The sequence below is a fragment of the Nycticebus coucang genome, chromosome 6 (genome assembly GCF_027406575.1).
Source record: "Nycticebus coucang isolate mNycCou1 chromosome 6, mNycCou1.pri, whole genome shotgun sequence".
In the NCBI taxonomy this organism is placed as follows: Eukaryota; Metazoa; Chordata; class Mammalia; order Primates; family Lorisidae; genus Nycticebus; species Nycticebus coucang.
This window is the reverse complement of record NC_069785.1, coordinates 96,506,354-96,532,456: the sequence shown is the minus strand read 5'-3', so window position 1 is coordinate 96,532,456 and position 26,103 is coordinate 96,506,354. Positions and strand designations below refer to the sequence as shown.

Below are 26,103 nucleotides of genomic sequence, written 5' to 3'. Positions count from 1 at the left end.
GCATATTCAGGATGTCCTGGTGTGGGCCATTCTCACTAGAATTAAGTGGTATCTCAGAGTGGTCTTAATTTGCATTTCTCTGATGATTAGGGATTTAAATATATTTCTTTACCTTTTTTCCTGCCATATCACTTAACTACATGAAAACTAGAAGTTACTTATTTTTAAATTTTATTTATTTATTTTTTGTGACAGATTCTCACTCTGTGGCCCATGATAGAGTGCTGTGGCATCACAGCTCACAGCAACCTCAGACTCTTAGGCTCAAGCAATTCTCTTGCCTCAGCCTCCCAAGTAGCTGGGACTACAGACACCCACCATAACACCTGCCTTATTTTTAGAGATGGGTTCTTGCTCTTGCTCACACTGTTTTCCTCTTCCTAAGCTCAGGCGATCCACTCACCTTGGCCTCTGAGTACTGGGATTACAGGCATGAGCCACTGTGTCCAACTCTACAATTTATTTTTAAATAAATTTTCTTCCCAAATACTATGAAACCACTTATTAGCAAATGTTTTAATTATTATTAAATTATTTGAAAATTGTTAGATGTTCTTGGAAAAAGAACATGGCAAAAATTAATTGAACATATTACATTCTTTGTTAAGTTTCCATAAAGCCATTAATTACTAAAAATTTTATAACACTGGCTATAAACATATTTAAGACTGTCTTCATAAATTAATTCTTGATTAATATATATAATACATTAACATATTAACTTGCTTGTAACAAGATACCTAGAAACTTAATTCAATTTCTTTTTTTTTGAGACAGAATCTTACTATGTCACCCTTGGTAGAGGGCCCAGCAACCTCAAACTCATGGGCTCAAGAGATTCTGTTGCCTTAGCCTCCTGAGTAGCTGGGACTACAGACGCCTGCCACAATGCCCAGCTATTTTTTTTTTCTTTGAGACAGAGTCTCACTTTATCGCCCTTGGTAGAGTGCTGTGGTGTCACAGCTCACAGCAACCTCCCACTCCTGGGCTTAGGAGATTGTCTTGTCTCAGCCTCTCGAGTAGCTGGGACTACAGGTGCCCGCCACAACACACAGCTATTTTTTGTTAAAGTTGTCATTGTTGTTTAGCTGGCAGGTTGGGTTCAAATCCACCAGCACTGGTGTATGTGGCTGGCGCCCTAACCACTGACACCAGGCACTGATACAGGCACCAGGCCTCAATATGCTTTTGCCAAAATTACCCTAGTTAATATTTATTATCTAATGAGTAAATAGATGGATTTAAAAATCCCTATACTTGGAAAGATATACTGGTGCCACTGATACTATACTGGTGCCACTGATACAGGCACCAGGCCTCAATATGCTTTTGCCAAAATTACCCTAGTTAATATTTATTATCTAATGAGTAAATAGATGGATTTAAAAATCCCTATACTTGGAAAGATGATCAAAGTCTATTAGGCATTTTTTGCCCAGTAGGAATACCTTGGGCAACAGGTAAGTGGAATACGATATATTTTTTTTTTTTTTGTAGAGACGGAGTCTCACTTTATGGCCCTTGGTAGAGTGCCGTGGCCTCACACAGCTCACAGCAACCTCCAATTCCTGGGCTTAAGCGATTCTCTTGCCTCAGCCTCCCGAGTAGCTGGGACTACAGGCGCCCACCACAATGCCCAGCTATGGAATACGATATTTCGTAAGTGTTTTTCTTCTGGAGTTATTTTTATATAGCTCCAGAAGAAAAAAATCTGGAAATCTCTTCAAAAAAATTGGAGAAAACCGTGATGCATCAGCTTTCCACCTTAACACGGTGACCTGTGTATCTCGTATGGCGACCTTCAGGTCTGCTCCTGCCCACCTGCGTGGCTGTTTGCACAATGGTAGTGCATATACTGGAACTCCATTAATATGTATTTCATCATGTTCATTTTTTACACCATGGAATCATTTGAAACATCTTTTCTGTTTCAGATTCATATAAAGGTACACAAGATTGGGTTACATTGTTTGAGTTTTTTAGGTAAAAAAGTTCAAGCTGTAGTTGAGCCCTAAAGAGAGCATTTGCTATAACTTCTGCACGATTTTCCTGCTTCCCAACATTAGGTTGCACCACATCTCTGTCACACTCACGATGGTGAAATCATTCTTTTAGATTCTGAAATATTTCCTTAAGAAAAATTCCCAAGAATGGTTATTTCTGAGGCAAACAGAATGGTCAATACAATGACTCCAGATAGTCCTATGCTAAATTTCTTTCAAAAGGGTTTGTGACAATAAACCCAGTAATGTGCTTTATCCAGTCCCCTAATAGTCCAATAGTGACTGAGTTTTGACACTGAAAATTCCTTCTATTTTGTTTGGAAAATCCAGTATCACTATGATTTACATAGTTCCTTTCCAAGAAATGAAAGTGAATTATCTGGCTTTTAATATGTGATTATATAATATTTAAAACATTACTAGTACTGTGATGTATATTTTCAATGTGAATAGACATCTATTAAAAGGAATAATCTTTTATAAACTGTGACTTTATAAAATCATCATACTTAGGCTATTACGGCGTCTAAATCCTTACTTGCTGCTATCTCCTAGTAATTTGCAACGATTTATTACAAATGCAAATTTTTTACCTTCTCTTTTCCTGAGCGAACATCTTTCCCACTAACAGAAATTCCCAGGAAATTTAATGTGAAATAGATTCAAACACTCTCCCCAAGCCACAATATTTTAAATATGAATCTGACAAACTGCTAAGACTTTTCAATATATTCAAAAGGGAACACAGAGTTCATACTTAATGATAATCGTCTTTGACTGTACAGAACAACAATAAAGAAGTGAATCGTGTGTCTGCAGCTGTTTCTCAGGTCATAAGGGTGCTGGAGTAACATGTTGACGATGTCATGTGCAAAGTTCACGATTAGCTCTACAGCTAACAAGATGCTCTGTGTACCAAGACCACCAAGGCTCAGGTGGTCCTTACCACCCAGCATCTCACTTAGCTCCTTCACTACCTCATCTGTGGGATAAACATATACGAACGAACGTGGCAACATAACATGAATTCTGGGATTTAATTTGCCCTTGGACTCCCTTGTTCAGCTTAGCTAACTGCCTGCACTCCATCAAACAATCTAGACTAGATGTTTTCAAGATTAAATATTGCCATGTAAATAATTTCTATATTTTTCAAATGCTCTGATAAATACTAAAAACAGATGATTTCTTGAGATGATGATATTAGTAAACACAATTTACAGCACAGTAGTTGACAGGACCCCAAGGAAAACCAAGGCACTCAGTTGATTTCACAAAAAACAGCTGCACAGAGATTATAAAAAAAAAGAAAAGAAAAGAAAGACTATACCTGGACACGCGTACGTGCCAGAGAATGGCGTCTTCTGCATGGGCTTTCTTCTCTGTTCTTTTTTCATATATTTCATCATATATTGCAACAGTGTTATTTTATGAAGATTTGAAAACTTTTGCCTGACCAATAATACCAGAAAGTGAACTTAAAATTTCCAGAGCAGCTAAATTTAATTATATTTCCTAGTGAATATTTGGGGCATGCGCCCAAAAACTTTAAAAATGAAACATATATCAGAGGCGGAGCAAGATGGCAGCCGAGTAACAGCTTCCTTGCATTTGGGCACCGTGAGTCTGGGGAGATAGGACTCCAGGCATCTCTGGCTGGTGGGAACTGCCTATCATCACTCCTATGAAGATACAGGGAGTCAGCGAGAGACTTCTGGACCCCAAGAGGAGGACTAAAAGAGTGGAAAACCGGCAAGTGGTCACGTGTGTTCAATCCGTCAAAACCCGCCCACAACTATCCTTTTTTCTTTCTCAACTTTTCTAGTTTAATTATAATTTCCCATTGCTGCCTTTTTTAATAACTACAACTTCATTTTTGCTAGTGTTTATTCCGCTATCATTTGGTTTTTCACCCAATTTTATCCCCGTAAAGTTTTCTGTTTGCTTGTTTTGGTTTGATTTATAGCATTTTTGTCTTTCCTCTCTACTTGGTGGAGGCGGGGTACTGCGTCTGATCAGGTTAGCAAAGAGCTGCTGACCTCAAGGGAACCACCCAACTGGGCACTCCCAGAAGGTGGGGTTTCTTAAGGTTGTGTCAAAGTACCCTATTGTACACCTATATTGCCCTGTCTCCCTCTTTCTGTACCTCTCTTCTTTTTGTCAATATTCCTTATCCCCACACCCTCTCCTTTCTCTATCTTTCTTTTTTTTCTTATCACTCGGTCCTCCTTTCTTTCATACCATTTTTGCTCCACAACCTTCTCACCCTTCTGGTCCTGTAATGCTTAGTCCACAGGCACAAGAACTTAAAGAGCAAGAGGAAGTGAAAGGAAAATTAGGGCAAGGAAAGAGATAAAAGAAATCACTCATGAGGAAGAATCAGCAGAAAACTCCAGGCAACATGAAGAACCAGTCCAGAACAACCCCGCCAAGGGACCATGAGGTAGCTACCGCAGAGGATTCCACCTATACAGAAATGTTAGGAATGACAGAAAGGGAATTTAGAATACACATGTTGAAAACAATGAAAGAAATGATGGAAACAATGAAGGAAACTGCTAATAAAGTGGAAATTAACCAAAAGGAAATCCAAAAACAGAATCAAATCAGAGATGAACGATATGAAGAATATAAAAAGGATATAGCAGAGCTGAAGAAAATGAAACAATCAGGGAACTTAAAGATGCAATGGAAAGTATCAGCAACAGGTTAGACCATGCAGAAGAAAGAATTTCAGAGGTAGAAGACAAAGTTTTTGAGATAACTCAGATAGTAAAAGAGGCAGAGAAGAAGAGAGAGAAAGCAGAACGTTCACTGTCAGAATTATGGGACTTTATGAAGCGTTCCAACATACGAGTTATAGGAATTCCAGAAGGGGAAGAAGAATGCCCCAGAGGAATGGAAGCCATACTAGAGAATATTATAAAAGAAAATTTCCCAAACATCACCAAAGATTCTGACACACTGCTTTCAGAGGGCTATCGGACCCCAGGTCGCCTCAACTCTAACCGAGCTTCTCCAAAACACATTGGGATTAACCTGTCCAAAGTCAAGACAAAAGAAAAGATTCTGCAAGCTGCCAGGAGTAAGCGCCAGTTGACCTACAGGGGCAAATCCATCAGAGTGACTGCAGACTTCTCTAATGAAACTTTCCAAGCAAGAAGACAATGGTCATCTACCTTTAATCTACTTAAACAGAACAATTTTCAGCCCAGAATTCTGTACCCTGCTAAGCTAAGCTTCAAAATTGACGGAGAAATCAAATCATTTACGGATATACAAACATTGAGGAAATTCGCCACAACAAGACCAGCTCTACAGGAAATACTTCAACCTGTTCTGCACACTGATCACCACAATGGATCAGCAGCAAAGTAAGAACTCAGAAATCAAAGGACAGAACCTAACCTCCACACTGATGTAAAAGATAAAACTAAGCAATGGACTTTCACAAAATAAGACGAATAGAATACTACCACACTTATCAATTATCTCCATAAATGTTAATGGCTTGAATTCCCCACTGAAGAGACATAGATTGGCTGACTGGATTAAAAAACACAAGCCATCCATTTGCTGTCTGCAAGAAACACACCTGGCTTCAAAAGACAAATTAAAGCTCCGAGTCAAGGGTTGGAAGACAATTTTTCAGGCAAATGGAATTCAGAAGAAAAGAGGAGTTGCAATCTTATTTTCAGATACATGTGGATTTAAAGCAACTAAAGTCAAAAAAGACAAAGATGGTCCCTTTATATTGGTCAAGGGAAAACTACAACAAGAAGACATTTCAATTCTAAATATTTATGCACCCAATTTAAATGCTCCCAGATTCTTGAAGCAGACCTTACTCAGTCTGAGCAATATGATATCTGATAATACCATCATAACAGGGGACTTTAACACTCCTCTTACAGAGCTGGACAGATCCTCTAAACAGAAATTAAACAAAGATACAAGAAATTTAAATGAGACCTTAGACCAACTATGCTTGATAGACGCATATAGAACACTCCAAACCAAAGACAAAGAATATACATTCTTCTCATCACCCCATGGAACATTCTCCAAAATTGATCATATCCTGGGACACAAAACAAATATCAACAGAATCAAAAGAATTGAAATTTTACCTTGTATCTTCTCAGACCATAAGGAACTAAAGGTGGAACTCAACTCTAACAAAAATGCCGAACCCCACACAAAGGCATGGGAATTAAACAATCTTCTGTTGAATAACAGATGGGTGCAGGAAGAAATAAAACAGGAAATCATTAACTTCCTTGAGCATAACAACAATGAAGACACAAGCTACCAAAACCTCTGGGATACTGCAAAAGCAGTTTTGAGAGGAAAATTCATCGCTTTAGATGCCTACATTCGAAAAACAGAAAGAGAGCACATCAACAATCTCACAAGAGATCTTATGGAATTGGAAAAAGAAGAACAATCTAAGCCTAAACTCAGTAGAAGAAAAGAAATCTCCAAAATCAAATCAGAGATCAATGAAATTGAAAACAAAAGAATCACTCAGAAAATTAATGAAACAAGGAGTTGGTTTTTTGAAAAAATAAATAAAATATATAAACCATTGGCCAGACTAACTAGAAATAGAAAAGTAAAATCTCTAGTAACCTCAATCAGAAACGATAAAGGGGAAATAACAACTGATCCCACAGAGATACAAGAGATCATCTCTGAATACTACCAGAAACTCTATGCCCAGAAATTTGACAATGTGAAAGAAATGGATCAATATTTGGAATCACACCCTCTCCCTAGACTTAGCCAGGAAGAAATACACCTCCTGAACAGACCAATTTCAAGCACTGAGATCAAAGAAACAATAAAAAAGCTTCCAACTAAAAAATGCCCTGGTCCAGATGGCTTCACTCCAGAATTCTATCAAACCTTCAAGGAAGAGCTTATTCCTGTACTGCAGAAATTATTCCAAAAAATTGAGGAAGAAGGAATCTTCCCCAACACATTCTATGAAGCAAACATCACCCTGATACCAAAACCAGGAAAAGACCCAAACAAAAAGGAGAATTTCAGACCAATCTCACTCATGAATATAGATGCAAAAATTCTCAACAAAATCCTAGCCAATAGATTACAGCTTATCATCAAAAAAGTCATTCATCATGATCAAGTAGGCTTCATCCCAGGGATGCAAGGCTGGTTTAACATATGCAAGTCCATAAACGTTATCCACCATATTAACAGAGGCAAAAATAAAGATCACGTGATCCTCTCAATAGATGCAGAAAAAGCATTTGATAAAATCCAGCATCCTTTTCTAATTAGAACACTGAAGAGTATAGGCATAGGTGGCACATTTCTAAAACTGATTGAAGCTATCTATGACAAACCCACAGCCAATATTTTACTGAATGGAATAAAACTCAAAGCTTTTCCTCTTAGAACTGGAACCAGACAAGGTTGTCCTCTGTCACCTTTACTATTCAACATAGTGCTGGAAGTTCTAGCCAATACAATTAGGCAAGACAAGGAAATAAAGGGAATCCAAATGGGAGCAGAGGAGGTCAAACTCTCCCTCTTTGCTGACGACATGATCTTATACTTAGAGAACCCCAAAGACTCAACCACAAGACTCCTAGAAGTCATCAAAAAATACAGTAATGTTTCAGGATATAAAATCAATGTCCACAAGTCAGTAGCCTTTGTATACACCAATAACAGTCAAGATGAGAAGCTAATTAAGGACACAACTCCCTTCACCATAGTTTCAAAGAAAATGAAATACCTAGGAATATACCTAACGAAGGAGGTGAAGGACCTCTATAAAGAAAAGTATGAACTCCTCAGAAAGGAAATAGCAGAGGATATTAACAAATGGAAGAACATACCATGCTCATGGATGGGAAGAATCAACATTGTTAAAATGTCTATACTTCCCAAAGCAATCTACCTATTCAATGCCATTCCTATCAAAGTACCTACATCGTACTTTCAAGATTTGGAAAAAATGATTCTGTGTTTTGTACGGAACCGGAAAAAACCCCGTATAGCTAAGGCAGTTCTTAGTAACAAAAATAATGCTGGGGGCATCAGTATACAAGATTTTAGTCTGTACTACAAAGCCATAGTGCTCAAGACAGCATGGTACTGGCACAAAAACAGAGACATAGACACTTGGAATCGAATTGAACACCAAGAAATGAAACTAACATCTTACAACCACCTAATCTTCGATAAACCAAACAAGAACTTACCTTGGGGGAAAGACTCCCTATTCAATAAATGGTGTTGGGAGAACTGGATGTCTACATGTAAAGGACTGAAACTGGACCCACACCTTTCCCCACTCACAAAAATTGACTAAAGATGTATAAAGGACTTAAATTTAAGGCATGAAACAATAAAAATCCTCAAGGAAAGCATAGGAAAAACACTGGAAGATATTGGCCTGGGCGAAGACTTCATGAAGAAGACTGCCATGGCAATTGCAACAACAACAAAAGTATACAAATGGGACTTCATTAAACTGAAAAGCTTCTGTACAGCTAAGGAGACAATAACCAAAGCAAAGAGACAACCCACACAATGGGAAAGGATATTTGCATATTTTCAATCAGACAAAAGCTTGATAACCAGGATCTATAGAGAACTCAAATTAATCCACATGAAAAAAGCCAACAATCCCATATATCAATGGGCAAGAGACATGAATAGAATTTTCTCTAAAGACGACAGACGAATGGCTAACAAACACATGAAAAAATGTTCATCATCACTATATATTAGAGAAATGCAAATCAAAACATCCCTGAGATATCATCTAACCCCACAGAGAATGGCCCACATCACAAAATCTCAAAACTGCAGATGCTGGCGTGGATGTGGAGAGAAGGGAACACTTTTACACTGCTGGTGGGACTGCAAACTAGTACAACCTTTCTGGAAGGAAGTATGGAGAAACCTCAAAGCACTCAACCTAGACCTCCCATTCGATCCTGCAATCCCATTACTGGGCATCTACCCAGAAGGAAAAAAATCCTTTTATCATAAGGACACTTGTACTAGACTGTTTATTGCAGCTCAATTTACAATCGCCAAAATGTGGAAACAGCCTAAATGCCCACCAACCCAGGAATGGATTAACAAGCTGTGGTATATGTATACCATGGAATACTATTCAGCCATTAAAAAAAATGGAGACTTTACATCCTTCGTATTAACCTGGATGGAAGTGGAAGACATTATTCTTAGTAAAGCATCACAAGAATGGAGAAGCATGAATCCTATGTACTCAATCTTGATATGAGGACAATTAATGATAATTAATTAAGGTTATGGGGGGGGAGGCAGAAAGAGGGATGGAGGGAGTGGGGTGGGGCCTTAGTGTGTGTCACACTTTATGCGGGCAAGACATGATTGCAAGAGGGACTTTACCTAACAATTGCAATCAGTGTAACTGGCTTATTGTACCCTCAATGAATCCCCAACAATAAAAAAAAAAAAGAAAGAGCTGAAAAAAAAAAAAATGAAACATATATCTAAGGTAACATGAAAAGGGTCCCAAATACTTGGAATATTACAACAGAATTATTTCATAATTTTAATTTTTTAAACAAATATTTAGATGACTTTAAGATAAGTAATTTTGTATCTATTTAACTATTGAATCATTTAAACTTGGAAGCCTAAAAAAGTTTCCCTTTCATTAAAATAGGAAACTGAAATTGTACTTTGAATAACATAAATCTTAAATGCATGCCTGAGAAAAATTTTTAAAAGGTAATTAACTCTGGGAGAAAGAAAAAGAACAAGAGCAGGGGAGCTGAAATCCATTGTATCTTGAAAGCACTTTTTGTATGACTTGGAACTCAATGGAGTTTGCGAACCATAAACTTCAATTACACTGAAAACCCCAGACAAACCAGAATATTGTAAATCTCATTAATTTTAAACACATGGGGACCAGAATAAATGGACTTTGAATTAACTCAATCCAAATTGCCTAATATTAAAATATAATTGGTATTCAGTGGCTTTAAATTGCTTGCCAGTTAAAAAGACAAAATACATTGCCAGTCTTAGGTTTATTACAATTTTATCTAGTTTTGAAGTTTCAGAATAATGTTCTAATACAGCAAAGTTCTGAGATTGAGAAAATATGGAAATTTCATTGATGTTTTCATATATTTTCATAAAATCTGGGGAGTTTTTTTGTCAAATTTCTACTTTTTAAGAGAGGAATCTAGTTTGAGTTGGTTAAACTGTTAAATTCCAAACACAGAAATACAGACCAGTAAATATACCTCATGAGATATTAAATTTTGTAAAATTAAAATTTCCATATTTTTTTTTTTTTGTGGTTTTTTGGCCAGGGCTGGGTTTGAACACGCCACCTCCGGCATATGGGACCGGCACCCTACTCCTTGAGCCACAGGCGCCGCCCAATTTCCATATTTTTAAGTTTCATACTGCAATCATTTATATAGAGATGAGGCAAAGCATGACTGTAATACTGGCTTAACAATACAACTATAAAATAAAAAGACATACTGCTAAATCATAAGAATTAACGTGTTGCTCAAATAGCACCACACTTTATAAAAACAAAGAAAAGTTATTTATAGAAATCTGCCATGTTTGTGAAGCCTGGTATTTTTATTCCCATCCACTTGTAATGAGTAAAGGAGCTGTAAGAAAATATTATTATACTTATTTTTGTGTTATTTGTATCCACCTTCATAATGTTTGACTAGATTTTGTGTAAAATCTAATTGTTTGGAGGCAACGTTTCATCAAGAGTCTCTATTATTAATATGTAGCATTCTAATTTGTAAGTAAATATTATTAACCCCTATGGTAAACTGCCATGTATTCTTTGTACTTCCAATTTACATTTTTAGGTATCTATATATAAAAATAGATAATATATAATTTAAGCCCATCCACACTGAAAATCTGTAATACCCTGTTTTACCCAAAATAAGACATCCTCTGAAAGTAAGACCTACTTACAGGAAAGATAAAACGTCCCCTGAAAATAAGACGAAGCCCATCTTTGGGAGAACACCTTAAAATAAGACACTGTCTTATTTTTGGGGAAACAGGATACACACACTCACACACACAACATGTGAATACCTGAGAAAAAATGTGCTTTGAAGCCCTTCTTGGACACAGTATTGTCGGATTTGAACTCAATTCTCATGTTGTTGAACTGCGATGTGATCACTTCTGGCACTTTGGTGCCACAGAACTTGCCGTGTAGTTTGGACTCGGAGGAAAGACCACTCCAGATCTCCACGTAATCATACTTGCACACCTAGGAAAAGCCCGGCTGTCAGACTTGCCAGATTTGAGAATCCTGGATGACTGATATTTATTTTTGAAAAATGTATATTTATCCCTCTTTACTCCCCTGGAAGTAACTGGAATTAACATCTTAAAAAAAAATCAAGAAAAAAGTTCAAGTAGGAGGCAAAAGGCTTGAAGAAAGATAAATCAGAGGGGAATTTTCCTCTGGATAGGTCTGAGACATTTATATGCAAATGTATGCTTCATTTCTATGTATTAAAAGCATACTTTTCAAAAAAATATGAAAAGTTGAGGAAAACTGTTAATGAATGCTGTGGAGAGAATAATGCTGATGGTTACAAGGAAAGCAACAGCTGCTGCCCTTCAAAAAAGCATTTTTATTTTTCAATAGGAATTATGGAAATACTTGTGGTGTGCTGGCTTATTTAACACTGACAATCAGGAACTATGAAAACACTTGTCATGTGCCTTTTTTTTTTTTTTTTGAGACAGACTCTCATTGTCATCTTGGGTAGCCACGGCATCACATAGCTCACAGCAACCTCAAACTCTTGGTCTCCAGTGACCCTCCTGCCTCAGCCTCCTGAGTAGCTGGGACGACACACACACTCGCCATAGCACCCAGCTAGTTTTTCTATTTTTAGTCAAGATGGGGTCAAGCTCTTGCTCAGGCTGGTCTTGAACTTCTGAAGTCAAGCAATCCACCCGTCTCCACCTCTCAGAGTGCTTAGATTACAGGCATGAGCCAACTGGGCCCAGTTCCACTAATACTGACAACAATAACATGAAATTGGTACATTTAGTCTATGAAAAAATCACTAGCGATAGAAATAATCTCATCCACTGCAGAGATTAAAAAAACTGAGGTTCAGAAAATTTTATATAACTTGTCCAAAATTATAGATGGCATTGTGGTGATTAATAATGTAGCATTTGGCTTGGTCTGAAAAGCTACATTCTAATCAGAACAGCGCCATTACTAACATTCAAAGTGAAAGACATGTACTTAGTATATAACAAAAAAGGTCCTTCGCCTTTCGAACTTATTAAAAGGACTGCCATTCCTTGATTTCTCTGAGTTTCTAGGTACCGTGAACATTGCGGGCTTGCTGAAGAACTGCAAACACATAGAACTCTGTCTAGGGGGATGGAGGCAGGAATTTATACTAGAATGAGGTATTCTGATTCTGATTTATGTGTGATATGCTAACAACAATAAAATGGAAGAAGCTAAATGAATGCCAGGTATTCTTAAGCAATTTTATGACCACAAACAGATGTTTCTATACTACACTTTCACAAAGTTCCAGGAGGGCAGGTTGGAAAGAACACATCTTGCATGAATGACCCTATTACATAAATGTGTATTTAGCAGGATTTAACAACGCATATTATTGAACCCTAGGGCATGATCTGTACTTTGAAATATGTCAACTCAAATTACTGGTTCTTGTGATATTAATTAGGTGATAAATAAGCAAAATGCTTCTAGAAAAAATGAAACGCCTTTCTATCTGCTTGGTTACCACTGCCATTTATGCTTACAGAGGATTCTGTGCAGTATAAAACAATGTTTCCAAAGCCAAAAGATTTTTTGTTTTGACTTTCCTTTGGCATATCAATATAATAAATAAAGCAGTAAAGTTTTCAACTGACCTGGTGATTCTATAACTCATTATTTTTTTTATTTTTTTTTTTTTTATTCTGGCTTGAGACTTTCAAACAGCCAAGATATAGAAGTATGAAAATTCACAGAATTCTGCAACAGCTTTTCGGAAAGTAGCACCATTATAAATCAGAGAATTCTGGGCTGTGTTAACCAAGTTTGTAAAGAGCACTTCTACGAATGATGACAACCGCTGTGAGGGTAGTGCTTTCAGAACACAACACTCCATTTATATAGAACCAGTCACCCTCCTCCTTCCTGAATACAAACCTCAGGCCTTCTTAGAAATATCTACCAACTAATGAATCATGAGGACACACTCACAGCTTTAGGGAAAACTATGGGGGTGGAGTTCAGACAGCCCTGAGTTCATGTCAAACCACAGGACTGGTAGGGAAATTATCATTTTCAAAATATGTAGCTCATGCAAAAGTTTTTTTCTGAAAATATTATAAAAATTATTATTTTCATGTAAATATTTCCTTAAACTTGAAGTAGTCATTAAAGGAAAATGATACTTCACGTGGATAAATTATGCTAAAAGAATAAATTGCTGTCTTTCCCATCATAAAACTTACGAATGTTAACAATAACAAAATAATTCAAAAGGCTCCCTGAGCTCTAAGATTTTACAATTCTCTGATATATGTAAGTTCATCACATTTCAGACTTTAATTTCCTTTAAGATAACACAAAAGCGAGCTACTTCAAAATAACTAGTAAGAGATTAAACAAAAAATAACAGAAGTGCCTTGGCTACTAAAGGCAGAATTAAGGGGGTGGGAAATGTAAGTAAAAGAAAGAAAAGTGGACAAAAAAGAAGCAAAGATAGATATGTAAAATTTTGGTATAAAACCCACAAATATTACCAAAAATTAGTGCCCAAGGGGCACAGATGCACTTCCACTTCTGTTCTCACACCTCTCTGTAAGGGTTCAATAGATGTACATGAAAGACAACTTAAGTTTTGAGTTAATTTTATCATTTGTAGAAGGGTTGAATCGTGTTTATGCTAAAAGTACACACAGGAAAAAGTTGGTGGTGAAAGGATGCAAAATTAGTCAGAAAAAGGAAAGAGAGCACAAAAGGCTAAATAAAACAGGGTGCTGCCTGTGGCTCAAAGGAGTAGGATGCCAGCCCCCCATACCGGAGCTTGCAGGTTCAAACCCGGCCCCAGCCAAAAACTGCAACAACAAAAAAGACTAAATAAAACAAATGTTTGTAATCTTTTCCCTGGAATTAAACCAGAGTTGACCAATCATGCAAAAGACATTCTTCTAAAAGTCCCCATTTCAGGCGTGGCATTGCATTTGAATTTGGTGTGTGTGTACTTAGCACACAGGGATGTTCAAATAAATGATTCCATTTGTTTAAATGTGGTTATCTGATAGAAACTGTACCTTTAGTGCTGTAAAGTAAACATGTGTAGTAAGCTCTATTCTGAAAAACAGCTTCGGCTAAATGCATCTTTTGCTGAGGTTAAAAAATTAATCATTATTTATAAAACATAAGCATAATAGAAAACTACTTATCCAATGAAAATATACCCATCTCCACAAGTAAAATATACAAAGTTCTCCCAAATGGATATTTTTGATATGACTCAGCCAGTGGATTTTGGTTTATTTTTTCTAGAAAAGTCTATGTGTAATGAAGTTGACCCCAAATACTCCACAGTTCTTTAATAAATCAAGAAAATGGTACGTATTAAATACACCGAGTAACAACTCCCCCCGTGTAATTTTCAACCTCCCCAAAAGTCTAAAATATCATCCAACAACCAACAAGAACCACAGCAGGGCAGAATTGATCAGAAGGGCAAAGGGTGCCTACCCCACCTGCACAATTACATCGCATTCTGTTTTCCCGTTTGCCAATTCGTTAAGAGATTTCCAAAACATGATAAAAATTAGATTTATTGTTCATTTACCTCATTTCCTTCCAATTCAAAAAACTCAAATTTCACAGAAATTCTATACTGGGTTGGAGCGACCACTTGCCACACACAGTTTTGATTTGGCGGGTACTCCTTGGGCCAGCCGGGGGTAGTGATGGTGCCATTGAGCTTGGTAAGAAGTCCACCACACGCAGCTAAAAGCCAAGAAAAGAGAAGGGTAAGTCCTTTTAATAAAGTCACTTCCTTCTTATCACCAAGCACGTCAGCCCCACTTTATTGTTTTTGTAGCTTTGGAGGCAAATATATTATGGCTATGGTATACTTTAAACCATTTTAAAGTTGAGTAAGTAACAGAAAGAAAAGTAGGTCTCAGTTTTCTTATCTTTCAAATGGGTATAATTATATCTTGCAGTTCCTCGGCAACTAAAGAATTAGGAGGAGAAAATTCATTTGGGGAGAATTCATAGTAGTGTTACGAGAATTAAGGACACATGTAGAGCACAGTGTAGTCTGATACAGTAAGAACAAAATTAATTTATTTCCCCAAACTCTTTTCCTCCCCCCAAGACAACACCGTATTACTAGCAAGCACAATAAATTAAGGTAAACAGAATATATTTGTTATTCCAAAACTCTATTCAACACCTAATTTTCTCTCCCTTTTGGTGATCTTCTTAAATTTCCTTTCTTCCTTACTGACAGTGAAATTAGTAAAATCATGGTCTCCAAAAGCAAGCTGCATGAAAAGATGATACACAACTGTACACGGCTCATAATTCCTAGGTGGCCAAAAGTTCCTAAGATAACTGGTCCCATTATTTGCCTTTGGGTACATGTGTAGAATATATGTAAGTGAGAGTTTGTAATAGGTGAGCAGGCGTGTGACATACATGCAAATGATTTTGGCACCTTTGTCATTTATTATATCCTTTATTAGGATACAATAAAGAGCAAGGTGCTCATCTCCAGAGGATTCACACTGTAGTGAGAGACACCACAAGTAAACCAATGAATATAAGGGCTGACAATTAAGTGTGTGAACTTGCCCTGGACAAAGTGCTGTACAGCCGGCTGCTGATGCTCACTGTGGCCACTCTGATGTGCTGCCCTGGAAAAGCTAAGCGCTGACGCCAGTCCAATCTTCAAAGCAATTGTGGAACTCTTTTTCCAGAATGACCGTCAGAGTTCTTCTTGTATATGGTACGGCATATACAAGATGAGTTCACAAACTCATCTTACAGACAGTGCTGTGAAGTATGGTGCAGGCACTGGTGTCAGAGAAGAGCTTGTCCGGGGAGTGCTTGACAGTGACTGAAGTGATGTTCAGCAACAGGAATGTAGCCCTTTTTCTAGGATGAGTTCACAAACGTAGTTGTCAACCTCATACATAAATATAAATAATGTTAAATTGCTACAAGTTCTGTGAAGATGAATTCGGTAGAAATAAAGGAGGAAGGAAGATCACCCAACTGATTCTGTCTGCAACTTGAGATATGGCGCCTATAAAAGGGCAGAGTTGGGGGAATTCAACACAGCCAGGCTTAAATTCTGAAAGAAGAGACCACAGGTAAAGGTAATAAACAGTGTGCCAGGAACCTCGTTTTAGAAAGAGAAAACGCAGGTAACGGTGACAAAATGTCCCTGTTTAACTAATCGTTTATCCATGAATGTATATTCCATTCCTGACTGTGCTGGATGGACATACAAAGGTGAATCCCACTCAGGACTGGTTACGTCAGTAAGAGACACTTAACACAGACCATGTTACGAAGAAGATACAAACCAGGGATGGGTGAAGAGGTGGTCAGACGGAAAGAGGGAGGGGTTGAAAGATGGATGGATGTATAGATGGATAAAAATCTAGATCTACATAGATACAAACATAGTTTTTGTATTAATATATATATAAACATAGTGGCCTTGTATCATAGATGGATTGACATGGATGGATGGATGGATTGATGGATGAACGGATAGATGGATGGATATATTGATGGATCGATAGAAGGAAGGATGGATGGATGGACAGATGGATAGACAGATGGACGGATGGATGGATCATTGGAAGGAAGGATGGGTGGATGAACAAATGGATGGGTGGATGGAAATTTAGACCTAGTCAGTGATTTCCAACTAGTATGCTGTGAGAGGACCTTAGGTGTACTATGAAAATTTTTTTAAAGATCATTAATCAAACTATTTTCCAAAAAAGTTCAGAGCACAGTATTTTCTTTTTTTTTAACTCGTTTTTTTTTTATCAACATAATTTAAGGGTGCTGTAGAAATTTAACTGTAGTTGAACTGAAGTTTAACTGTGCCATGAGGTTAAAAAGATTAAAAAGGTTGAAAAACACTGATCTAGATAGAGATAAAACCAAAATAGATAGAGATGTGTTAGTGGACTCATCTGTGTAAACAAGGTAGTCTGGTAACCACAGGGGAAGGACTGGGTTTTTTCCATTTTTCTTAAGTTTAGCAGAAAGGCGCTGTGCACACGTTATCCAGTTTCCCTCCAAGGGCGGCATTTTGCCGCATAGTGGAATCACAGCACCCCCCAGATGTCACAGCGACACTGCCCACCCACAGAAAGGACTGACCTTGAGCAGGAACCCAGGCCAGTTCCGCATCAGCTGAACTGAGCAGAGGACAGGGTGACCCTACGGGGGAAAGAGGACAGACAGAGACCGGAGCACACAGGAGGGGCAGCCGTACCTTCACAGGCCCTGCGGTCGGGGCCCACCTCGTAGCCCGGCTCGCAGGCACACTGGAAGCTGCCCAGGGTGTTCAGGCACCGCTGCACGCAGCCGCCGTGGTCAGGCCGGGCACACTTGTCCTCCTCTGCAAAAACGGCCACAGTTACGGAACAGCGACTGGGTTTGCATACAAGGGTGTCAGTGTTTTGAAAAATACGATGCTTCATGGCTCTGGGTAAACGGGGACAATGCGTGGCTTCAACAAACGCGTGGGGACAAGGCAGAGCCCTGGGGACGCACATGCCAGCCGGCCAGGAGGGCGGAAGAGAGAGAGGCCCGCGGGCACAGCTGGCAGCTCCTCCTCTCAGACACGGAGCGTGACAGGGCGCCCTGGCTCAGACACCCTGCCTGTTTCTGTGAATCTGAGGACAGGTGGGGAATACTAAAGCCTAGAGTGTCTTAAGGATTGAAATAAAAAGACCTTCCTAAAAAATGTATAGCATCACCTGATTTCACATTACACTTTTCCAGATAGAAAAAGTGCTTTAAAGGAATGTGGCAAATGCAAATTAAAAAAAAACTCTGAAGTTACTGAATAACTGGACTCTTTTTAAGTTGAAAACATTATCTCTTTTTAAGTTGAAAACATTATGTTTCTCATATAGGCATTTTGGTCCATGAAATATAATCTCATGTTTTTATAAATACTATATAATCTCATTACATGCAGTAACATGAAACTAAATACAAATATACATTAAAGATATATACTACTTCTAAAAATGCCGATGGCAGTACGCTTCATAACCGCGCTCTTAAGGAATAACCTAAAATGAGTCAGGAAAGCAGTAAACATCCTTTGGAGACATTATGCATCAGGAAAACATTAAGCATTTTTGATAATTAAATATATAAATATCACATGAAAGAATCTTGAGAGCCAAATTCCTTCTACTGTGCGATACATACAGAGTCTGTTGAACATGTAAGCGCACCTTTTAATGAACACTTTCAGTACGTGTCGTAAAAGGCCAAGCTTTTCCTCCTGTAAGGCCCAGGGAAAATCAGTATAGTGGAGTTCTTTACAGGAAGAAATTGTCTAGATATCTATATCTACTCTAAATTTTGACATACACTATCAAACCCTTTATCCTATTCTATATCATTTCTCCTATAAAAATTAATGCAATGCAAAATTTCTCACTGTAGAAAAATGTTTTTCTATAATGAAACAAAAATGACTACGAATTTCCTAAATGAAAATCCGATATTATTGTTTGAACAAAAATTGCCTTCTTATTACCTTAGGAACACCCACCAAAGATGGGGCATGAGAATAAACTACAATGTAATTAGAAAATTCAAAATTAAAGTGATCAGGAATAATTCTTTGTCAAAAAGACATTTCAGGTATCATATTTAGATGCTCCGCTGAGGAGATGACAAATTATTTCTAATATGGGTGAATACTGTTCTGAAAGGAAACTTTGGATAATGCTGGCCCTGGCATCTAGAAATAACGGATCAACTACACATTTTTTTCTAGTTTGTATAACCCTCTCCTGGTTTTGCTATTCTGACTATTTCATAAAACCAACAAACAAAAAAACAAAACACACAGATGGCAGAGCGCCCTAAGGCAGTGCCTATCCTGAGCCACAAAGTCCGCAACACTCGTATTTTACTAATAACTTTGCCATCAAAACCAACCAAAATATCCTTGTACAAACTTCAATTTTTAGTGCAACTTTCTCTAGTTCTCCCTTAACTCAAAGAAAAATACTCCATTCATTCCTGACAAGGAAAATCTCACATTTATAAATTATTTCCAATTATCACCTTCAAAAAAGTTAGCAGCAAACCCCGCCTTGTTCATGGTCCCGTCAGAAACAAACTTCATCCACAAGATGTTGGGAGGTCGACCTTACGTCTTCAGGTTTATCGTAGCCACAGAAACGCCCTATCAAAGGGCTGTTCTCACTGGTTCCATCTCGAACTTCTAGGTAGTCATAAGCACAGTTGTCGTGACTTTCGATCTGCAACAATAAAAATATGCGAACATATTATCTCATTTTTAGTAAAGTAATTTCCACAGGAAGACGCAAGTTTTCCAGGGCTATGCATGTCCTAGTGACGTCAACTATAAAGGGTGATTTATATACAATGAACACACAGGAGCATTTCCCGTGAGGTACACTGTGAAAGCCACACTGCACGAGAATGAAGAGGATCGTTCTGGTAGCGAGGCAAAGAAAAAAGAAGCCACTGCAACACTGTATCCACAGGAGTCAGGATCCACAGCCGTTAACTGTCTTTTAAAAGAAAATTAGACCCTTGTGTGGTTCACAAGAGTGATGGCTGGGCTTTCACGCTCACATGCAAGACATGCTCCCTTCAAACCTTGTCAAGATGTCAGATGGCTAATGTGCCATCTGACATGAAAAAAATAAAGACAGAAAATGAAACTGCAATCAATAATTCTTCAGTAAGCAGAGCCAAAAAATATCCAGAATTAAAACTATGAGTAAATATGTTGACCAAGAAGCAGGCCCGTCACACCGCAGTTGTTCTGTGAAGGGAGGGCGGGTGCTGTGGAGTGTGTGTGGGTGCAGGACACTGTCCACCCACCTCCTCTCTGGACTTTCCACCCCGCAAACGAGAGCCTTTATTTTAACCAGTTCTGCATCTGAAGCCCTCTCTATATCATTCCCTTACTGAAATTTTGTAGAAGTATATGTGTACTTATTCTTCTCATCTAAAAGCTGTTTTTCCTGCAGTTTTATTTACAAATAAAAGCTTATTCCTCATGGAAAAAAAGAATCTCAGCCAGACAAGACCACAAGCGAAGCATAGTTGCTCTGAAACATAGTTTAAAACATTGCCTGTAATAAAACTGTTATTTTATTCATAGAAAAGATGAACTTGAAATTTTCTCTTGATAAATATAGCACAATTTTAGGTTATGGATCTATTTTTGAAAGGGAAATCTGAGAACACGAGCTTACAAATCCTGCCTGCCTGTGAAGTTCTTTACCCATACTTTGCATGGCTGCATCTAGGAAGACGAAATGGTAGAATCAGCCTCTCAGCCTGGGACAACTCAATCTCTTTCCTTAATAACTGAATGAAAACACATCAGAACCTCTGTAAGATGACCATCCAAGGGACTGTACTAAACTGGTCAACATACGGAGGTGGTCAACATAAGGAACGAGGCTGTGGCACTGTTACGTACACGTGGCGCATGTCTGGCTATGAAAATTAGGTCAACGGAAGGGGTGGTCAGCGTAGGGAGGAGGTCAGCTGTGGAGGTCTACTGTATTAGGTCATATTATTAAACTAGGAAACTTCAAGAAGAACTACACATTCATGGACCTGTGTTTTGGCTCCGAACTTCTTCAGAAAAAAAGAGAGAGAAAGAAAAACAAAGAACCAAAGCTGATAAATTCTTATAAAAATTGTGAGATAATTTATAAATACTTGGTTTTTGCATATTCACAGAGGCCCTGAAGAATTAATAGAGTCAGCTGCTTATTAGATATTTACATCAAGAAAGCACAGAAACTACACCATAGAAAATTTCACATCTTGTCAAGTATCATTCAACACACAATTCCTTAAATTAAGGAAAGTTCCCGTTATTAATGTTAAAAGATACAAGGAAGGTTGTGGGAATCAGAGAGAATCCACGGAACTACGAAACCTGAATCCTGGCAATGGCTGGCAGAGTTGGTTGAAAAATCTCTTTTCTCAATTATTAAAATGTTAACAAGGACCATCTTCAAATTTGGCAGCATAAAGGCAGAAAGAAAAAAAACTAGATCACGCAGTACAGATTTGCTGGAAATGAAGCAGTCCCCTTGCTTCGTCCTCTTCCCTGACACGAAATGGACAGACTCCTGCCTTCGGGGATGCTCAGAGCCTCCTCTGTGCTGGGCACTCTCCTCACTGCCTTCAGCAAAATAGCACAGAACTAGCCTCCTGGAGCTTGAATCCTACTATGGGTACACAGAAAAAAGGAACGGTAAAAAAAGATACATAATTAAATAGTAAAATATTAGAAAGTAACAAATTCTACAGAAAAAATATAAAGTAAAAAAGAAAAAAATGAGAAGTAGGGGTGGAAGAGCAAATGTTAAAATTTTATTTTATTTATTTATTTATTTACTTTTATTTTTATCTATCTATCTATTTATGTATTTATTTGAGACAGAGTTTCACTCTGTTGCCTGGAGTAGAGTGCCATCATATCATCATAGCTTAGAGAAACCTCAACTCCCTGGGCTCAAGTGATCCTCTTGCCTCAGCTTCTCGAGTAGCTGGGACTACAGGCACCAAGACTGTGGCTTTTAATTCAATTAGTCACCAGTGGTGACGAGGCTGATGTGATCAACTACATCTGTGTCCTTTTGTCTCAGTTTTTACTGTAATTCCATTGAAATCAGGATTCTCTATATGTGTCAGAACATTTCCAGAAGGCCAAAGGCTCCTTAGTCAACAGTACACATAAAACAATTTCTCAAACTTTTAAACTATAGGGCTTGATAAGAAAATAAGCAAAGGTCCCAGCTACGCAGCCTGTCCCCCCGGTCAGCAGCCCAGAGGGAATCGCTCCAGATTCATGAATCATATTGGAAAAGTGGGGAAAGAATGACCTGAAAATACAAGGTGAAGAAAGAAACTCCTTCTAGGAGAAAGACCACAAATAAAAACAAAATTACATTGTTCCATATTAGAAACCATTCGAACAAAAACTATTAAGTTTAATTAAAAAGAAATTTTAAATTACTATGTTAAGAAGATTGTTGCTTATGGGCAGCGCCTGTGGCTCAGTGAGTAGGGTGCCGGCCCCATATACTGAGGGTGGCAGGTTCAAACCCGTCCCTGGCCAAACTGCAACAACAACAAAAAGATAGCTGTGCAGACGCCTGTAGTCCCAGCTACTCAGGAGGCTAAGGCCAGAGAATCGCCTAAGCCCAAGAGCTGGAGATTGCTGTGAGCTGTGATGCCACAGAACTCTGCCAAGGGCGAGAAAGTGAGACTCTGTCTCTTAAAAAAAAAAAAAAAGAAGATTGTTGCTTTTAAAAATTATAATACTAATAAAGAAAAAACAAGATAGGCACTATCGCAAATGAAACAAAAATTTTACATTTCTAGTGATTAAAAATAAATGGTTGCAAAGCAGGATGGAGTGTCTTCAAAGAACCAAAAGTCGCCTTTACGTTTGGCCCTGCAGGCATCCTACCAGAAACCCTCGAATGTTACAGCAGAAAGTTCACAACTGCAAAGACCTGGAAACAACCCACATGCCCATCAACAAATGAATGGATTAAAAAACTGTGATATGTGTGTGCCAAAGAGTACCCTTCAGCCATAAAGTTAAGGAGATTTTGTATTGTCTGCAACAACCTGGATGGAATTGGAAAACATTTTCCTAAGTGAAGTATCACAAGAATAGAAAACAATAGTACCTGTACCCAGTACTAAACTGGAACTAGGATATTAATACCTACATACTCACATAAAGAGAAACACTCGATGAAATTCAAGCCTGCGGTGGGGGAAGGGAGAAAGGTGCTGGGCAAATTCTCACCCCAAGGGCCCACCGCATGGGTACATGTATATGGCACGCTACCTTGGTGTACAACATGCCCTCTAACCAGAATTTAATCTTGCAAGTGCAAACTATGAAATCCACATTAATCTGAATTTTTTTTTTTTAAATGGGATAATTTACATTGCCTGGTCCATTAAACTCACTCTGTTCTTTTAACAGATATATAATAGATCACTGTAAATTTAAATTCACAATATAGTCACTATTTATTAGAAACTGAGGTTTAAATATAAGATACACAAAGTATAACTATGGTAGAATCTCTGTAAGCTGACCACCCAAAGGACTGTAACAAACTGGTCAACACATGGAGGTGGTCAGCATAAGGAACCAGGCCCACTGTACTGATAGGTACATGTCTGTCTATGAAAATCAGGTCAGTTAAGGAGGTGGCTAACTACAGAGGTCCTACTATATTTCATGGGTAAAAATGACTAATGTTAGGATGAAGTCCACTAGTGCATCTTTACGTACTAGTGGAATTAAATCTGAGACACATACTATTGGAGTATCAATAGAAACAGACACTGTATCTGACATAGTAAATGACATAGTAAAGGCTATGGTTGTCACCTGCTTAGAAAATAATATGTGTCTCATCCACGTGAATTTATGACATTCAGAAATACATTATCCCTTCCCAACAGTGACCCTGGATGGTCTTTTGTTACGTATTTTTCAGTTTAATCTTAAGCACAATGCCCGCACAATGGATCTTCTCTATTCACTTTAATTGTAACTATTGACTATAGTTATTTATAACTATTTCTTCAAGTACATCTACACAGGAGCAGTAACAGTGAGCACAAGTGGAAGTTTAAGTTATTTTATTTGTGTTGTTTTCTCCACCTCCATTAAAGTGCTTCATCCAACAATATAAGGAATGGATAGAAATAAAGATGGTTGAAGCTAAAAAGTGAACTGAGTCCATTGATACTATGTACTATGCCAGTAGCCGTAAGCCCCATGAGAAAAAGAACACCAATGTCAATGATGTCTAAAAAGAGGAAGGAAGGGAAGGGGGGGACAGGGACGGAGGGAGGGAGGGAGGTAAAAGGGTAAAAAGAGCAGTATCTTCTTGAGTTAAAGCATGGACACAGTTCAAAGAGCTGGGAGCTAAATTCAATGTCATGCAGAATTACACATATAATAAATATGTTTTGATAATGATGAGGCTGATTAATTATGGAGTTTAAGGTAATCCGAGCGTAAATCAGATATGAAAGTTGAAGTTTATCACAACATAAACAGAACTGATATGTGCACAGAGCAAGAACACCGTGAGAGCGAGAGCAAGCTCTGAGCGTTTTTCAGAAAACTGATCTGCAAGTGTAGATGCAAACACACAAGGAAGGGGGAACTAGCACGCACCAGCCAGAGGGGTCAATGTTATGATCCATTACTCATTAAGGGCTCATATCTTTGATGGCAGAATAGAAAGAAACCATTAGAAAAGTCAGTGGTTTCTATTTAAAAGAACTAAAACAAATTTAATCCAACATGGTCAACCCCTCATTCTAAACTGCCCACCCGCACAGAGCTTTGTCCTGAGTACAGGGGAGGGGCGCTGACCCTGAAGAAAGCCCAGCCCTGGGGAAGGGGCGACTGTAGACCCCTTCCATGCTTTGCCTTCATTTCATAACCCAGTTTCCAAATAAATGCAGCACTGCACAAACATCCATTGCAGTGCCAAATTATTTATAAAAAGCTCTGAAAACCCCATTTCTAGATAACAGGTTCAGTAAAAGGTACTCCCTGAAAAATCCAAAGTAGAATTACCATATGACCCAGCAACACCACCTCTGGTTAAATACCCAGAAGAAACGAAAGCACAGACTTATAGAGATATTCACACACATGAGTTCACAGCAGCATTATGCACAAAGCCAAACGGTGGAAGTAACCCACGTGTTCACAGGCAGATCAAAGGATAAACAAAATGTGGTATTGGGCTATAATAAAATACTATTCAGGCTTGAAAAGGAAGGAAATTTTGATACATGCTGTAAGATGGATGAAACTTGAAGACATTATGCTATGTGAAAAAAGCCAGTCACAAAAGATAAATACTGCATGAATTGACTTGTATAAGACAGCTGGTGTGGTCAGAATCCCAGAGAGAAAGAAAGAGAGCTGCCGGGATCACGGAGAGGTGGGCGGTGTGGGGTAACGGGCAGAGCTTCAGGTCTGGAGGACAAAGAAGAGTCTGGAGACATCTGCACAACAATGTGAATCTTCCTGATGGTACTGAACGGCACTGTTAAAAATGGTTGAGATGGGAAATTTTATATACATTTTACTATAATAAAAGCCGTGACTTGCAATGTAATTTTAAAATACTGTCATTTATGCAACAGATATACTTAGTGCAATCAAAGTGATACAACTTTTTTTTTTTCTTTGCAGTTTTTGGCTGGGGCTGGGTTTGAACCCTCCACCTCCAGCATATGGGGCCGGCACCCTACTCTTTTGAGCCACAGGCGCCGCCCTCAGGTAAGAATATTTTAATGCATAGCACTTAAAAGGCTTTACAAATAATAGGTTTTGCCTGGACGCTGTGGCTCATGCCTGTAATCTCAGCACTCTGGGAGGATGAGGTGAGTGGACTGACTGACCTCAGGAGTTCAAGATCAGCCAGAGACAGAGTGAGACGCCCTCTCTACAAATGGCCAGGCATTGTGGAGGGCACCTGTAGTCCCAGCTACTTGGGAGGCTGAGGCAAGAGAATCACTTGAGCCCAAGAGTTTTACATTGCTGTGAGCTATGACACTAATGCACCCTACTCTGATGAAGGCAAGCAAATGTGTGGTACAGGATGAGCCGCCTTAGAGCTGATGCCCTGGGCAGGAGGGCCATGGGCCAGGGAAGAGGGACACTCTGGACCTGAGAGATAAGGACATTTTATTTTTGAATGTGTGGCGAAGACAGGTGTCTGA

At 38.4% G+C, this 26,103-nt stretch overlaps 1 protein-coding gene and 1 non-coding gene across 2 annotated transcripts in view; one reads left to right on the top strand and one right to left on the bottom strand.

The window, feature by feature from the left end:
- Window positions 1-26,103, bottom strand: part of LOC128588802 (tolloid-like protein 1) — a 63,549-nt gene that overhangs the window by 11,894 nt on the left and 25,552 nt on the right. Inside the window, 5 exon segments of the mRNA XM_053595598.1 lie at window positions 11,121-11,301; window positions 14,891-15,051; window positions 17,570-17,695; window positions 19,390-19,462; window positions 19,464-19,586. Coding sequence (XP_053451573.1) covers window positions 11,121-11,301; window positions 14,891-15,051; window positions 17,570-17,695; window positions 19,390-19,462; window positions 19,464-19,586 — 664 coding nt within the window.
- LOC128589547 (small nucleolar RNA U13) lies at window positions 19,881-19,988 on the top strand. The gene has a single exon (XR_008381094.1). It is a non-coding gene; the product is annotated as a small nucleolar RNA U13 (small nucleolar RNA).